The sequence below is a fragment of the Drosophila albomicans genome, chromosome 3 (assembly GCF_009650485.2).
Source record: "Drosophila albomicans strain 15112-1751.03 chromosome 3, ASM965048v2, whole genome shotgun sequence".
Classification (NCBI taxonomy): Eukaryota; Metazoa; Arthropoda; class Insecta; order Diptera; family Drosophilidae; genus Drosophila; species Drosophila albomicans.
The window spans coordinates 51,911,171-51,928,428 of record NC_047629.2 but is presented as its reverse complement, the minus strand read 5'-3'; the positions used below and the strand labels follow the sequence as shown (position 1 = coordinate 51,928,428).

At 33.9% G+C, this 17,258-nt stretch overlaps 1 protein-coding gene across 5 annotated transcripts in view; it reads left to right on the top strand.

Moving 5' to 3' along the window:
- Positions 1-17,258, top strand: part of LOC117566953 (uncharacterized) — a 38,041-nt gene that overhangs the window by 1,738 nt on the left and 19,045 nt on the right. For 4 of the 5 annotated variants that reach the window (XM_034246596.2, XM_034246595.2, XM_034246592.2 and 1 more), the window contains exons 2-3: positions 11,244-11,501; positions 16,116-16,513. In XM_034246596.2, coding sequence (XP_034102487.1) covers positions 11,425-11,501; positions 16,116-16,513 — 475 coding nt within the window. In that variant the 5' untranslated portion in view covers positions 11,244-11,424. Of the gene's footprint in view, positions 1-11,240; positions 11,502-16,115; positions 16,514-17,258 lie in introns of all 5 variants that reach the window. The other variant, XM_034246591.2, reaches the window with a different exon arrangement.

Below are 17,258 nucleotides of genomic sequence, written 5' to 3'. Positions count from 1 at the left end.
TTCAATTTAATAAGGTGTGAATTATAATTCTTTAGATTGGCCTGAAAACATCATTATAAATCTTGACCTATCCTAACTCGATATTAAGATTAAAAAAAGCTTTGTCTTTGCATAAAAAGTGCTGCTAATACGTGTTGAAAAATTTCTAATATTAACTTCTTATTTATATGGTTCTCTGGCTCTACTATAAGGGTATTCTATCTCTTTTTATAATATTACATTCTGCATAGTAGGAAAGAACTACCTTAAAACTTTGCTTACTCATTTATAAGCAAAATCTTCTCAGTTCCTTTTTGTGTCTTATGCTTAGTTCTGAATTCCACTTCCATATAGAACTCTCCCTAACCTCAACTCAGCTCAGCTCCATATTATCTTCTTATTCTTCTTCTTAACTTAGCATTATACTTTTTTGTAAGACTCTCCCTAACCTCACACCTCAATTCAGCTCATCTCATTTATTGTCGTCTTCTTCTTCTTCTTAATTTGGCATTCTAGTTTCCTGTAGAACTCTCCCTAACCTCACACCTCCACTGAGATCAGCTCTTTCTTGTCTTCTTCTTCATCATCTACCTCTTAATTTAGCATTCTACTTTCTTGTAAAACTCTCCCTAACCTCATACCTCAACTCAGCTCAGCTCCATATTATCTTCTTCTTCTTCTTTGTTTAGCATTCTACTTTTTTTTGTAAAGCTCTCCCTAACTTCACACCTCAACTCAGCTCAGCTTCATTTTTGTCTTCTTCTTACAAATTCAGCATTCTTCTTTCTTGTAGAACTCTCCCTAACCTCACACCTCCCCTCAGCTTATCTCTTTCTTGTCTTGTTCTTCTTCTTCTTATTAACTTCTCCTTCTACATTCTCTCACTAACCTCACACCTCAATTTAGCTCAGCTCTTTCTTGTCTTCTTCTTCTTCATCTTCCTCCTAATTTAGCATTCTACTTTCTTGTAAAACTCTCCCTAACCTCACACCTCAATTCATCTCCTTCTTGCCATCTTCTTCCTAACTTCGCATTCTACTCTATCTCTCATCAACTCTTGTGTTCTTCTTAATTTAGCATTATATTTTCTTGTAGAACTCTCCCTAACCTCACACCTCCGCTCAGCTCACCTTAACCTCACTCTGGCTTCACCCTAACCTCACTTATTTTTTTTTGGCAAACTTCACCCTCAGCAATAAATTCAACTCTTGTTACATAGTGTAATTTGCCAATGTGTTGACACAGGCACCTCTCGCCCTCGTCCTCGCACCCACCCCCTCCCCAAAAGCTATGACTACTGCCTATGCTGCCCTCAGTAAATTGTGTGAGTCACATGACGCTGCCAGCGTCGCAGTCCACGTCATCATCATCGTCGACGTCGTCGTTGTCGTCGTTTCGGTTGTCCACTCAACGTCATGTTCGGCCCACAACAAACATGACATTCTACGGTTCTTTTATGCTTGCCACATGCCACGGCAAAGTTAACTGCCACACACAAAACCACAACGACGAACCTCCTCCTCCTCCTCCTACTTCTCCTCTTCGGCCCCCCTCCCAGCTCCAACTCAACGGCAAGCAGGGGTTAAGCATATTATATTATGCTGTATTTTTATGCGCATCCATCCAAATCCATGGCAGACGTTGAAATATTGCGACATCGTCGTTGCCGACTTGCAATTATGCAAAAATATATGTATGTATGTATGTACGCTAGCTGAGAATGGCGTTGACTGGCTGTAGAATGGAAGGTTAAAGGTCAGAGCACAGTTTTTGTCTGCAATTCAACTGTCAATCAATGGAAATTGAAATTGCTACTGCGACGACGACATTCATGACTAATTTAATGTTAAATTGTGCGCGCACCTTCAGATAAAGGAGCTGTTGTCCTTGTGTTGAGCTAAAGAATCCCCTCGAGAGGGTGCCACGCCCCCGCCACACACACACACACACATAGATAGAAGGACATGCTCATAATAGAAACACGAGTCAGGAGTAGACTTAGCAGCGACTCTTTTATTGCCGCCACTTGAGCCAATATTTGCACATTTCAACAATGTTGCCTTCCTTCTATGTACGTGTGCATGTCTGTCTCCATGTGATTGTGTGTGTGTGTGTGGGGGCGGGGCAACCTTCGCCCTCACAGTCAGCACTCATGCATGCACAAATGTAATGAAATATCCTGTTTCCATTATGATCCCCTTCCTCTTCCTCTCTCTCTCTCTCTCGTTCTCTCTCGCTCTTTAAACGTGGGATGTCAGGTAGCATAAAAAGTCGCAATTCAATTTTGTGCCCCCTCTCTTCTCACCCCGTTCCACCCGTTGTTGCCACACGGTCTGCTGCCAATTCAAGTTGCACCTCAGCCAGTTGCCAGTTGCAAGTTGCCATTCCGCCCAGAGCTTAGCACAATACCACACAATGTCGAGCCTTTGTGCCATTGCGGTTTCCGAGTGCTTCACAAGAATGGCTGCGTAAGTGCTTGCACCCCCTTTAAAATAACTCATGCAACTAATTAAGTCTTCCCATGCAACAACTATATACTTAAGTTGTGTTCTGCATTCCCAAGTCATAGAAACCATGACACACCCAAACAGGAAACTGTTAAACTGTTTAACTTCAGATTGCAGATAAATCTAAGTGATATCAAAGTAATTTATTTTAAGAATGATAACTGCAGCTAATTCGCAATCAAGGAAACTTTAAAGAATTTTAACTTCAACTTAAAATATATTTAAAATAAATGAATGTTTAACGTCAGTTTGCAGATAAATCTAAAAGATATCAAACTCATTTATTTCAAAAATGATAACTGCAACTAATGCACAATTAAGGAAACTTTATAAACTTTTAACCTAAGCTTAAAATATTATATATAAAAAAAAGTGCATATTTAACTTCAGATTGCAGATAAATCTAAGTGATACCAAAGTCATTTATTTTAAGAATTATAACTGCAGCTAATGCATAACTAAGGAAACTTTAAAGAGTTTTAACTTAAACTTAATATATAGTATCTTTCAACTTAAACTTAAAATGATTAATATTCAATGCATGTTTAACTTCAGATTGCAGATAAATCAAAGTAATTTATTTTAATATTTATATCTGCAGCTAATGCACAATTAAGGAAACTTTATAAACTTTTTTGTATCTCTTTTTTTTTAAATCTGTCTATTCGACAATAAGTAAATTGTGTAATTAATTAATATTAAATTAACATAAACAGTAGTTTTTCAAAGAGCCCAGCTATTTTTTTGTTCATAGTTATATAACTTCTTATCAGTTGGATAGCAATTGAGAACACAAGGAAAGATGGTTAAACGAAAGACAATATTTTTAATGTAGAGACTTTTAACTTAAACTTAAAATATATTAAAAATGTCCTATTTTGGAATCCTAAAAATATTATTGTTCAACTTTTCAGGGCTAAGATTTTTAACCCAATCACCAAGAAGTCTTTATTTAAATTTTCAATTGTTCTAGCCTTACATATTTATTTTGTGCTTAGCCTTATTATTTTCATAAAAGAAACTATTTATTTCAATGGTTATTTCTCAAAGTAGAAGATTAGATTTAAGCATGTAAGAAGGCCGAAATATCCGCTACCAATGATAGCAAGACAGTATGGTATTATTCTTAAAATATACCAAAGTAGTATACAGCAAAAATTCTCAAAATATGCCGAAGGCTATATTTGGTATATTAATATAGTACTAGATGTACATAAAGTACAAAAATATACCAGATTGTCCGCTAAAACAACTAAGACCCGTAGAAAGTAGACGTTTTTGCTTTTACAAAAGTATTTATTCAATAACTTCTTGTATAAATTCTTCCAATAATAAAAATCTATTTTAAGAAATTGCATTATATTCCGCAAGTAGTTTAATAATACTTTAATACCAATAATTGCATAAATTTCCTTAAACTTTAAGACTCGTTTCTACTTTAAATGTTGTGCCTTCCTCGCGCTCTTTAATGATTCAGCACAGGATCTCTTGCTTTCAACGCTCCTTAGGCAACTTCCGTCTACGTTTGTTCATATTTTATTGAGGTGTATCCCAAAAGAAAACCACTCTATAACTCACATTGGCCTACTCAATTCATTGAATAGCTGTGAAATATATTTGCCAGGCATACATTTCATAAATAAGTTACCATTCCGCTCACATACGTTCTATGAGAGTCGTAAACTTTACCTCTTCCTCTCTCTTTCACTCTTTAGTTCGTTCTCTCTTTCTACCTCTATGCGCTGTCCCGCTCTCTAGTGGCTCAGTTGACCACGTGACTAGACGTTTTTCTCGCCACGTAATGTGACACGACCGACAGCATTTGGTCCTTCATTCATTCCCGACCTGCACTTGGTCTGGTTCCCATACTCGATTTTATAGAGTTCGCTGTTGTTGTTGTTGTTGCCACACTTGAGTTGCTTTAGTTTTTTTGTTCTTAGCTCTTGCCTGTTGGCTTTGGCCTGTTTGGACAGCCCGCTTGCCTGCTTGCACGTGAGCAGTGTCGAGGCACCCTTTTGGCCTGGCCGTAAGCACGCGATGCACTTGGCCAAGATGTGGAGAGAAAGAGTTTCGCCTGCTGCAACTGTTGGCAATTTTTATTATGCGCCACAAAGGAGGCAGGCCAACAAAAACAAAAAAAAAACAGTCGGTGGAAGGAGTCAAGGAAATTATTTTCATGCTCACGAACGAAGCGGCACTCGAGGGCATTCTTTATGACATGCCTGGGAAAATGTCTGCAACAGCAGCAGCAACAGCAACAACATCAATAGAAGGAGTTGGAAGCTCAAGTGGACGCAAGTGGAGCGTGTTGAATGCAAGAGCATGACTTTGGATAACTTTGCGACTCGATTTTTGTGTTAAATAATTTAAAAGGGATTTCCATGTTGATCTCGCAATGCGATTTGCAATTCCGACTCTCTTCGAATGTCTCGCCGCAGCTTTGATACAAAATTGTCTATTTCCTGTTTGTCTGGCTGCTGCCTTCTCCTGTTACCATGGCCAACCAAAAAAAAAGGTAATGCCAAAAAGGGGGAGGGAAAACGGTCGATTGGGGTGTGGCCACCTTGCAGGCAACTTTTTCGGACCTCCTCTCAAAAATAACAAACAAAGTTGACAAAATGTGCTTCAAATTACATCAAAAAGTTGCCAAAATGCAAGGAAGCGTGACTAAAAGATGCCCTAAGAGAATGATAAAGCGGGTAGAGTCTATTATGAACTAGAATGTAGACATAATAATAATTGAAAAGACTAGAAATTATGTAACAAGAAAGATTACTAATTGCATTATCATTAAAAAGTTGTTTGTTAATGAAGAGACTTAATCAACTAATTTTATATTAAAGGAATAAATGAAGCTAGACATGTCTCAGCTAAAGAAACAGTTATTCAAATTAAATCTACTGGAAATTTTGTAATTAAAACTTATATAAAATCTAGCAATAATAAAAATAATTCTAGCTTTCAATTAAACATTCAAATTAGAGTAAAATTATAACTCAATTTACTTCATAAAAAAAAGAAAATAATCATTTATTGACTCTAATTGACTCTAATTTTTCATTAAATATTTTTCAATAAATAAAACAATAAATAAAATGAATGAATAAAAATGAAGTCAACATAAAAATTGAAACTTAAGCTAAATTTACTTGATTCAAAAAAGATATATAACAAAAATATATCAAGGATATCAAAAAAAAACTATTTATATTTTTCATTAAACAATTTGCATAAAAAAAATTAAAATTATCTTAACTTTTATTTTTATATTTTAAAATTATTAAAATTGAAAGCTTTATTTTATGTCATTCAAAAAATAAATACATCCTCATAGACATCCCATATTTTCCATTAAAGAAATAAATTTGCTCTCAAAAGTAACTATGACAAAATAAAAGCTTAAACAAATCAATAACAGTGACAACCTCTTGAGCAATGTTTTCTTTTGATGACAGGGTATCTAAAAATAAGAGCATTACTGCGTAGTACAGTTGATTCAGAGAAGCCTGACTTAGCCGTAAGTCGACTAAAGTCCTTGAATTCCGCGAAATGTAAAAAAAAAAGAAAACACACACAAGCAAAAGCAACAAATAATTGAATACTGAGAATTTGCATCCCTTTGGGGGAAAGTTTTCATATTTGTTCGTGCTTTGATCATGATTTTTGATTATCGCAAAAGCAAATTTCCTCAGCACAACAATAAGCAAACAAAATTTTCCATTGCTGATTGAATTTCTGACAAAAATTAACAGCCAGAACACAACAAAAAAAACAAAAACAAAGTTTAATTAAAATATTAACAATGCAATGCAAAATGATAATAAATACAAGTTGAATTTTAATTGAATTTATTGCCTTGAGCTTTTTGGTCAACACGAAACGAAAACGAAAATGAAAAGTGAATCCTGAAAGGAAATGGAAAAAAGCCCATCGACGAGTATTATTAAATTGAAATATGAACATGAAAGCTTTTCATTTATCAAGAGCCCATCGACAATGTCCAGAGACCACGCTGACCTTAGACATTAACACATTCGCACTCAAGATGTGAGACTGTCCGGAAGGAGAACTTGTCTTCATGACACTATTTATCAAAAAGAAACTTGCGAGAGAATAAAGAAAACAAACGTGCCACAAAACGAGGCAACGGCAGCGGGTCGCAACTTATCAGCATCTAGGGGCCACACACATTCACAAGGGTCTGCCTGCCATTGACGGGCCGAGCGTAGACATGTCCCCCGCTTCCCCCTTCTTGCTGCTCTTTCCCCACCTACAACACACACTGGCAGACAGAAAAAAAGGGCGATAATTTGGGGCGCACGAAACGTAAAGCGACAGGGAAAAACAAGAGAGCGACAAAGAGAGCAAATGAGAGAGCTACAGTCGAGTGTGCACGACTGTGAGATACCCGCTATCCATTTTCAATGAAAGCAAAATAGTGCAGTATTAATAATATACCGAAAAATACTAAAAATATAGTAAAGGCTATGTAGAGTATATTGATAAAGCACTACATTCAAAAAATACCAAATACAAAATATACCAAATTACTAATAACATACCATTTTGAATAAAAGCAAAACTTTGTGGTATAATTTTTCAAATATACTAAATAAATATACCACAAAAATACTAAAATTATACCAAAGCCTATATTTGACATAAGGTATATAATTTTATAATATACTAAATTAATATACCATAAAAATACTAAAAATATACCAAAGCCTATATTTGGTATAAGGTATAAATCAGTACTACCTTCGAAATAGATTATATTAATATACCGCATTAATATCTCAGAAATATACTAAAAATATACCATAGTTTTTATTTGGTACTTTAATGATATTTGGTATATTGAGTGCAAAATATAGCAACTAAGTAGGCGTTTTTGTCATACTTATATGACTTCTACACTTTTTATGCGATCTTAAAACTATTATTCGAGACCTTAACTTAAAAATTAAGTTTGTTATTAGACTTTTTTCCATACGGGGCGGAAGTATGCGTGGTAAAAATTTGAAACAAACTGAGACGGACGGACAGACAGACGGATAGACAAACGGACTATATCGACTCGCCTGTTGACTTTGATCAAAAATATATAAATATCTTAAATGCTTTATTTTGACTCTCACATACATTTCCTCCAGGCACAAAGTAGTAATACCCTTTTACCTTACGGGTAGCGGGTATAAAAAGAGAGAGAGAAAGGAACAGGATGTTTCGATGGTAGGCTGTTGATGGCCATGACCATTTTGGCGCTCAATTCCGTGCGCCAGCCAAAGACATTAGGTATAATCATTATGATGATAAGCACGAACGGTTTGATTTCTCCTTTTATAGGGTCGTTGTCATCGACAGGACATTAGAAAAAAGGCTCGCTTTAGTTCGCATCTCGCGTCTCGCGCGCTTCCTGTTGAGCTCATCACAAACATTAACATTATCTCCATCTCCATCATCCTCTTCCTCATCTCCATCATTATCATCATTTTTCATTGGCCATCAGGCGCAGACTCTTTTGTTCGATCGAAGCAAAAATTGTTGCTTGTCTTTGACTTCTGTTTTGTATCTTTGTTGCAAGTGGCAAGTTTATCACAGTATCACAGTGAAGTGGCGTCCTTCACTTAATTAGTGCAACGCAATTGTGTCGCATTTGGAATTTTTTCTGTGTGTTGGCCGCCAAATGTTGTCTAAACTCTCGAATTCATTGTCCAATTAAAAAGTTTTATAAATCACTTGAAACTATCAACATTATGGGCTTTGTGGTCTACTTAGTGGGCCCCAAAATCCGCATTATATTTCGGCTCCATCCGCCGTTAATCCGCTGCAAAGTATTCAATTGTTGGCACAAAATTGCCAGCGAGCATCTCTCAGCAAATCCCCAACAACTCAACGGCCCAACAACTGCACAACAAGTGCTGGACCAACTGTTTAAAAAGTTTACAACGCTCTCGTTCCCTCACTATCTCCCTCTCCCCCTCTCTCTCTGTTTCTATCTCTCTCTTTCTATGTTCCTCTTCCTCTCATGCATTTTGTTATTCTTTCACTCGTCACACCCTGTGAGCATAAATTTATTAGTGGAGTTGTAGAGTTAGCAATAAAAATACCCTACTTGAAGAAAAAACAACTAAAAAAACAAAAAGTAATTTGGAATTATTTATAACTACTAATAACGTATTTTATTAATTAGAATTCAAAGTTAGTTGCTATAACAGCTGTAGCTGAGTTGGAAACAATTGCAAAAGCGAGTTCAGTAATTTAAATCAGTTAACTAGCAGCAGCTTATACCCTGTAGATTAAAGAGAAGGTATAATAGGTTGTAGAACATACTTAATACTTTAACTTTTTATAAATAAATCTTCTTAAGGAATATTTTACTTGTATGACTAAAAATAAATATATACAGGGTAGCTGCCAAGCTAAGATTTCTATATTTTTAAACAACTTTATTATAATATTTAAAAAAAATATATATTTCTAAAAATTAAGCTTTCAAAGCATATTCAGCATTTTTCATACGTATTTTAAGAACTAGGCAATAAGTATTTCAAGATTTTAATAAATATTATTTACAGGGTATCTGCATAGAACAAGCAAAGCAAGGCTACATGCATACATAATCTAGGCCAAATATATTACAATATTTAAGAAAATATATTTCTATTAATCCCTTAACATTTTATAAATATTTGACTGATATCGTAACAATTTTAGAGATTAGACGAGAAAGACTTGGAAAAACGTAAGAAATCTTATTTACAGGACATTGGCGTAGAAAAAGCCGAGCATATACATAGTTTCATAGATAAATCCATCATAAGAATTTTAGAGATTAGACAAGAAAGACTTTAAAATATAGCACAAATATAATTTACAGGGTATGTGTTTTAGGGAAACATTAATTTCATTTTTATTTATTTATTTAAAGGTTAGCTATAATTAAAATTAATACTAACGCTATTGATAAAGCAAGGGCAGCGAAGGCCTTCAGCTTTTAATTTCATTTAATTCCTTAAGCTTTCAAAGATGTTAAGAAGTTATGATAATAATTTTCGAGAATAGATAATAAAGTCGTTTATATATATCATACATATAATATCATTTATATTTTATAGTTTAATGAAAATAGGTATAAAAATATTGAAAAACTATATATAAATCTCTTAATTCCTTAATCTGTCAAAGGTACTAAGCAGTTACTATAATAATTTTAAAGTTTAGATAATAAAATCTTTAAAATATACCATAAATATTATTTACAGGGTATCTGCACAATCACCAATTCCCTACTTAAACATTTCTCACACAAATCCATTAGACATTAGTCGAAAACAGTGTGAAATAATTTTGCAGGATATGCTTTTTTTGGCAGGATATCCGCTAGTCGTGCACGTCCATTTAGCTGGCTTCCGTTTTGTGCGGGACGCTTGTAACTTTTAGTTGACCCAGATACAAAGTTTATGCACATTTCAAATCCAAACAGACAACGTTGCGTATGGGCAATGTTTGCGTTGAGCTCAAGCAACGAGTTAAAAGTTAAAAGTGTCATTATTTGAAAAGCGCAAAACACGCGCAACAACTTTGTCAATGAATGAGTGTGTTTTGTGTGTGTGTGTGTGTGTGTGTGACAGTGAACAAATTTGCTTTTAATTTGGTAGCACAGACGAAATCGAATCGAAATGTCGCATGCGACAAAATGCTTAGAATACATTTCATATTCATGAGCGGCAAATATTGACAGGCCAAAGAGAGAGAGGATAGATGGCTCTTTTTCTAATGACAAGCTAAGCCAAAAATGTGGCAAACTATAAAGCCAAATTGTGTCGTAAGAATGTGCTAACGAAGGCAGTCCACAACACAGCACAGAACACAGCACAGCAGGTGCTCCATCTCTTCTTCTGCTGCTTCTGCTCCTGGCCAAGTTGTGTTTTGGTTACGGCTGCTTTTGCTTTTGCTGCTTCAGTTCATTTTGCAAATGGCGCAGTCTGGTTAACCCACATTGACAATGGTGTGGCACACACACACCAACACACATACAGCGTGGTTGCTTTCATCAACATCTTTTGCTTGGCGTTACCATTGTGTCAACAAGCGAGGGCAGCCTGTGACCCACTGAGGAGAGACGAAACGAGACTGACTCGCTGACTGCGGCATTAACTGCAGCACATTAATGTTATTGTAGGCGTTGTTGCGTGGGGTTGACAACAGCAACAACAGCAACAACAACAACAACGACGGACAACAACATGAAAAACGCTTTTGTTGTTTTGTGCGATTAAAAGTTTTATCCGTCGTTGTAGTCGAGGGTTTTTCTTGTTGTTGTTGTTGTTGTTGTTGCTGTCTCTGCGTCGTTGCTTCCTTCGTTGCTTTTGGCCTCGTTCTTCTTCTTCTGACATAGTCGCGGGCTTCCCTTAGCTTGTTGTTGTTGTTGTTTGTTGTTGTTCTCCTTCCTCGTTGTGGCTGACCTGCTAACCTCAGCCGCAGGCAACTTGCAGTTAGCCAGTTCTCCTCCTCCCCCTCCATCTGAGTCCCACTTGGCACAGTTTCTGCACAATTACGAGCCAATCAATTGCTCAAGCTGCCAATAGTGTGCAATAAATATTGAGAGCGCGGTTTGTCTACCCTAATCGAACTTGGCATGAAAGTGGCATCGCCCAAGCAACACTTTCCTACTTACCGCATTTATGCTCAAGTTCTCTCTCTCTCTCATACTTATTCTCTTCTGCTATCTTTTCTACTTTCTTTCAGCAGCTGCGGCTATCAACCGCCCTCACACACACCCGCACTCATCCATCTACACACACACTCAGCAGCTGGCTCAACCTACTGAATGACAACTTGAATTGCAATCGCTGTCCAGCAGACCGTCACTGGGCCACACACAGTTGCAGCAGGACCAAAGGGGGAAGGAGGAGAAGCAGCTTAAGCAGCCATGGGCGACCTCCAGGCTACTATTGAGTTCTCCGTCGAGCTGCACAAATTCTTCAATGTCGATCTCTTTCAACGCGGGTGAGTTTGATTTATCAAACCTTAAACTAAATTAAATCACAATGAATAAGTACGCAGAAAGAAAAAACATGCTGAAGTCAAGAATAAAGTCTTGAATTAAAATTGTATAATGTCAAAACCAAATCTAAAAGGTTTATTCTTAAATCAATATCAAAATTCTACAAAAATTCTAGATTGACCAATATTAAAATTCGAAAATTCGAAATAAACTTTAACATCTTTTAATTCTTAACAACTACACAAAACCTTTTTAATTTATAAGAAAAATAAAACGTTATCAAAATCCAAGTCTACAGTTTTAACTAAAAATAATTATACTACCTAAAATAAACAATAAATGTTCATAAAACAAATTTCTGAATAATAAATAAATTCTACAAAAATGTAATAATTTTCAATAACCTCCAATCATTTTCCATTTACCATAAATTAAGTTGTCTAATAAGTGAATACAAAACAATAAAATAAATAACTGAATGATGAATAAATTCTACAAAAAGTTTAAAATTCCCTTCTCAATTACCTTCCTAGAAAATACACTCAAAATAAATGAAATAAAGTTTGTATAAATAAATTGCGCAAACAAAAAAATAAAAGTTTCAAATAAACTTTAATCTTTTTAATTCTAACTACTTTAATTAAAACTGGATTATAAATTCATAATAAATAAGTAAAATAAAATGCTACAGTGATTGGAATTCAAACATAAATAAAAATAAATTTCAAAGTAATAAATAAATTCTACAAGCAATTCAATATAATCAATAATCTCCAATCATTTTGAACCTTTACTAAATTGAGTTAAACTGCATAACAAATGCATAAAAAATAAACATAAATTTCTAAATAATAAAAAAATTCTACAACAATTTCCAAATTTCGAATAAACTCTAATAATTTTGAGTGTAAACTTAATGGAATTTAACTGCCTCTAAATAAATAAATCTTTGATAAATAATTCGAACAATCAATTCATAATTTTCAAATGAAATTCAACAGCCTTTATATAACAATTTCATAGAAAATAACCACATAGGTCCATTCAATGTTGATAATAACCTTTAAATTGTACATAATAAATGTATAAATAAATTGGAATTCCAAATAAATTGGCAACATGAAAGCAAAATGCCAAAATAAACAAGAGTTCGTTAGTTGGACAAACAGCATCAAAAAACTTTAAAACAACAAATACAAAGTTCAAAAAACAAATTGAGCCCTGAAGACATTCAGAAATGTTAACAATTGATTGTTAATTAAAGAGATTTTATCATTAAAGTTACATTAATAACTAACGGATAATCAATAATAATGAACTATTACAATTATATTTAAAGGTTTAATAAAAACATTTTCAATAATGCAAAAGTTATCAGCAAAAATAAGCAACAAATAATCTGTCACAATTCTCGAGGGAAATTCACATCAACAAAGATTAAATTGGTTAAAAATATTATAAAAAAAAACAGAATTTTCAAAAACCAATTCCTTATTTTGAATGTCATTTTCTTCAAATTAAAAACCAAAAAGATGCAGTTTTATTACAAGATAGATTGTTTAGAAAATATACATTCAAAAAAAAACTAATTCTTTAATTTTAAATATACAAATAACATTTGTTATTCACGATTGCTTATTAAAAATAAAACGCAACGTACTATAATTTGCAATGTGTCTCCCAGCTGGAGTTGGGTCAAGGTCGTTTTATATAGAAATTCAACTGATTGATGAGCAGTCGTCGGTCAGTTAATGAGACTATAACACATCACATTCCGAGAATCTCGTAAACCCTCTTCAAAGCGTTCAAGCAATTTGTGTACAATAAATGGAATAGGTGGAAATGCGAGCAATAAACGAGCGAGCTAATTACGAATGGAAATGCATTCATGAGTTGTTCAATGATGCAATACAAATGGGTACTCATTATTCGAATGAATCGGATCGTGGCGAGTCTGCCAAAATACTAAAACGATGAATCTGGGTCACATGCTCCTCATATGGTAAATGCACTTGCCCCCCAAAAAAACGAAAATATATTTTCAAAGTTTCGAATGTTAAGTAAATAGAGAGATGAAAACATTTGTTAGTTTCTGTTTAAATTTAATAAAATTACATTCATAGGGGAAAGAGGAGTAAAGTGCAATAAACGAACACAAATATAAATAACAGCAGGGAGTAGGCAACAAAAAAAACAATTAAGAAAGCTACCGTCGAGTGAGTTCGACTGTAAGATACCCGGTACCCATTTTCAATAAAAGCGAAACATTGCGATATTATTCTTAAAATATACCATATTAATATATCATATTAAATGTATATAAAAATTCTAAAAATGTACTAAAGGCTATATTTGGTATATTGATATAGTACTTAATTTTAAAATATACCGAAAGAATATACCGCAAAATATTAAAAATATACCAAAGGTTATAATTGGTATAATACTTCATTTTAAAATTTACCGAATCAGTATACCACTAAAATATTGAAAATATACCAAAGGTGATATTTGGTATATTGTTATAGAGCTTAATTTTAAAATATAACGAATTATTATGCTACAAAATACTAAAATATACCAAAAATATAACATATTTGGCACATTGGTATATTACTTCATTTAAAATATACCATTATTGATCAGCATGCAAATATTCCAAAATAATATACTACAAAAATACTAAAAAATATACTGAATGCTATATTTGTTATTTTGATATAGTGCTTAATTTTGAAATATACCGAATCAATATACCACAAAAATACTAAAATATACTACAAATATACTATATTTGTCATATTGATAAAGTACTACATTTAAAATATACCATAATTACACCATGCACATATTCCAAAATAATATACTGCAAAAATACTAAAAATATACTAGATGATATATTTGTTATATTGATAAAGTGACTTATTTTAAAATATGTTAGTTGAATATACCACACTAATACTAAAATATACTGAAAATATACTGTATTTGACACATTGATAAAGTAGTACATTTAAAATATACCATAATTGATCAGCCATATAAAAGGTCGCAGATGCCTGTTACATACATTTCCTGCACTCACAAAGTTATAATACTCTCCTACCCTATGGATAGCGGGTATAAACAGTGCAAATAGGAATTGCAGAGGCAATCAGCAATGGCAACTGTAGGCGTTGGGGCGTGACATTTCCAGTGACCGTAGCACTCACTAATTGTCAGCCTAGTGTTTGTTGGGATTTTCAATTTTCATGCAGTTGCCATGCGTTGTCGTTGTCCAATGTCCGATGTCCGATGTCGTTGTCCGTAGTGAGTTTGCCGTTGCTGCTGCCGTTTTTTATTGTTTGTGTTTGCGTTATTTTATTTGCTGCTGCTGCTGACGGTGGCCCTTGAAGATGAACGAGTAGCCAACGCAATACGCAAAGTGTGGACAGCAAATAGGCGAAGCAGAGATCGCAAAGAGGAGGGCAGACAGTTTGTGTTTTAAAAATACCTGAACAACAAACGAAGCTCGCATGAAATTTGCGTAAAAATATAAACAATCTACAGTAGCAGAAGGGTAGACAGAGAAAGAGAGAGAGGAAGCGATAGAGAACGAGTGACATGACAGAGAGATATAGCAAAAATAATGTGTGAAGCACTGTTTGCTACATACTTGAAGACTTTTGATGATTAAATGAGAAATTAAATGATACAAACAAAAATATTCATCAAAATGTGTAAGCGAACTCATACAATTTAAGTTGAAAAGAAAACCCATTCACAAATGTGATTAAAATAAAATTTATTTAATTTAATACGGCAACAAAATAACAAAGTAAAAACATAAATGAAGAATATAAAGGATCATTTCAAATATTAGTTAAAAATTAAAAGCAAAAACAAATAAAAGGCAATAAATATAACGTTAAAAATAAATAAAATTAAATCTTTAAAAATTTAAAAACTACAAAATATGTAAACAAATTCAAAATAATAATGAACAGCTCTAATATTAATAAAAAAATCAATTTAAAAGAAATACACCATAAAAAAAAACTTTAAAACAACGCAGCAAAAATCATAAAAAGAATAATTAAAAATTCAATATTAATCGAATATAAAAAAAATGTAATAAAAAAATATATATAAAATCAAACTTTGAATGTGATAAAAATAGTATCTACCTATTTTTGAATAGAAGCTAAACAGTGCGGTATTTTTTTTTAAACATACCTAATAATATACCGAAAAAACTGAAATATATGCCAGTTAAATTACATAAAGCTGAAAATAAAATATTTCAAAACTCGAGAGAATTAAGAGCAATAAACTCAATCAATTAAGCTTCATTTCATAATCGATATATGTAAGTGATGCATAATTGAAACTCCTAGAAAAACAAAAAGTACAAAAATATATACGAGTAAAAATATAATTGCCAAAAACGACAAAAATAACGCCAATCAATAATCTTTAGCGTGCTTTAAGCAAACACACAAAAGCGTGCAACGCTGCGTATGCGTAATTATATGGTGTATGAGTATGTCATACGCTTTGTAGGCCGCCACAATGAATGGATGATTAATCGAGACACTTCGCACACCTTTTCTCTTATTCTTATCTGACTTTTGCAGGCTCTATCAGGTGCGCTGCGGACTGCGCGTGTCGCCACGCCTACCCGTCCAGGTGGAGACAAGCATTCCCGATGCCAGTGGCAAGCCGAATCTGAACGGACATGGAGCCGGCGTCGTTGATCCGACCAGCGATAGTGAGCGCGAACATGAGCAGCCATCGCCGGAGGATGCTGGCACAACTGTGATGGGCAACAGCAACGGTATTGTGAATGGCAACGGGCATGGAAATGGCAACGGGAATGGGAGTGGGAATGGCAATGGGAACAGCAATGGAAACGGCAGTTGCACATCCGCATCCATAATCAATGGCAGCGGCGCCTCGCGTATTTTTCAGATACTCTATCGCAACGAAGAGGTGCCGCTACGGGATGTCATACACTTTCGCAGCCATCTGCTGGGTGAGTAGAGTGAACAAGAAGGAAAGTCGAGTGGGGTCGACTATGAGATACCCGCTAATCATTTTCAAGAAAAACTAAAGAGTTCTATAATTTCGTTAAGAAAATACTGAAATCTATCGGAAGCTATAGGTGGTATTATAACTCCGAATATACCAAACTAATATACTGAGGAAATTACTTAAATATATCGAACGTTATATTTGTTTTCGTTGAAATATACCAAATTAATGTGGTGACAAAAATACTGAAATATATAGTAAGCTACATTTGGTATTTTCCTTGAAATAGACCAAATTAAAGTAGTGACAAAAATACAGAATTACACCGAAAGCTATATTTTGTATTTCTGTTGAAATATGCCAAATGAAGGTCCGGAAAAATACTGAATATATTTAGTATTTTCATTGAAGTATGCAAAATTCCTATACCGGAAAATACTCAAAACATAAATATACCGAATTTATGTAAAAAAAATACTGAAATATATCAAAATCTACATTTGGTATTTGTCGTGGAATATGCCAAATTAATGTGGTGAAAAATACTGAATTACATCGAAAGCCATTTTTTATATTTCTGTTGAAATATGGCAAATGAAGGTCCGGAAAAATATTGAATACATTTAGTATTTTCGTTGAAGTATGCAAAATATACTCAAAATACACTTTGTATATCAACACACTACTATGCTTAAAATATACCTTAACCTACAAAATATACTAGATCGTCAACATATACTATTATA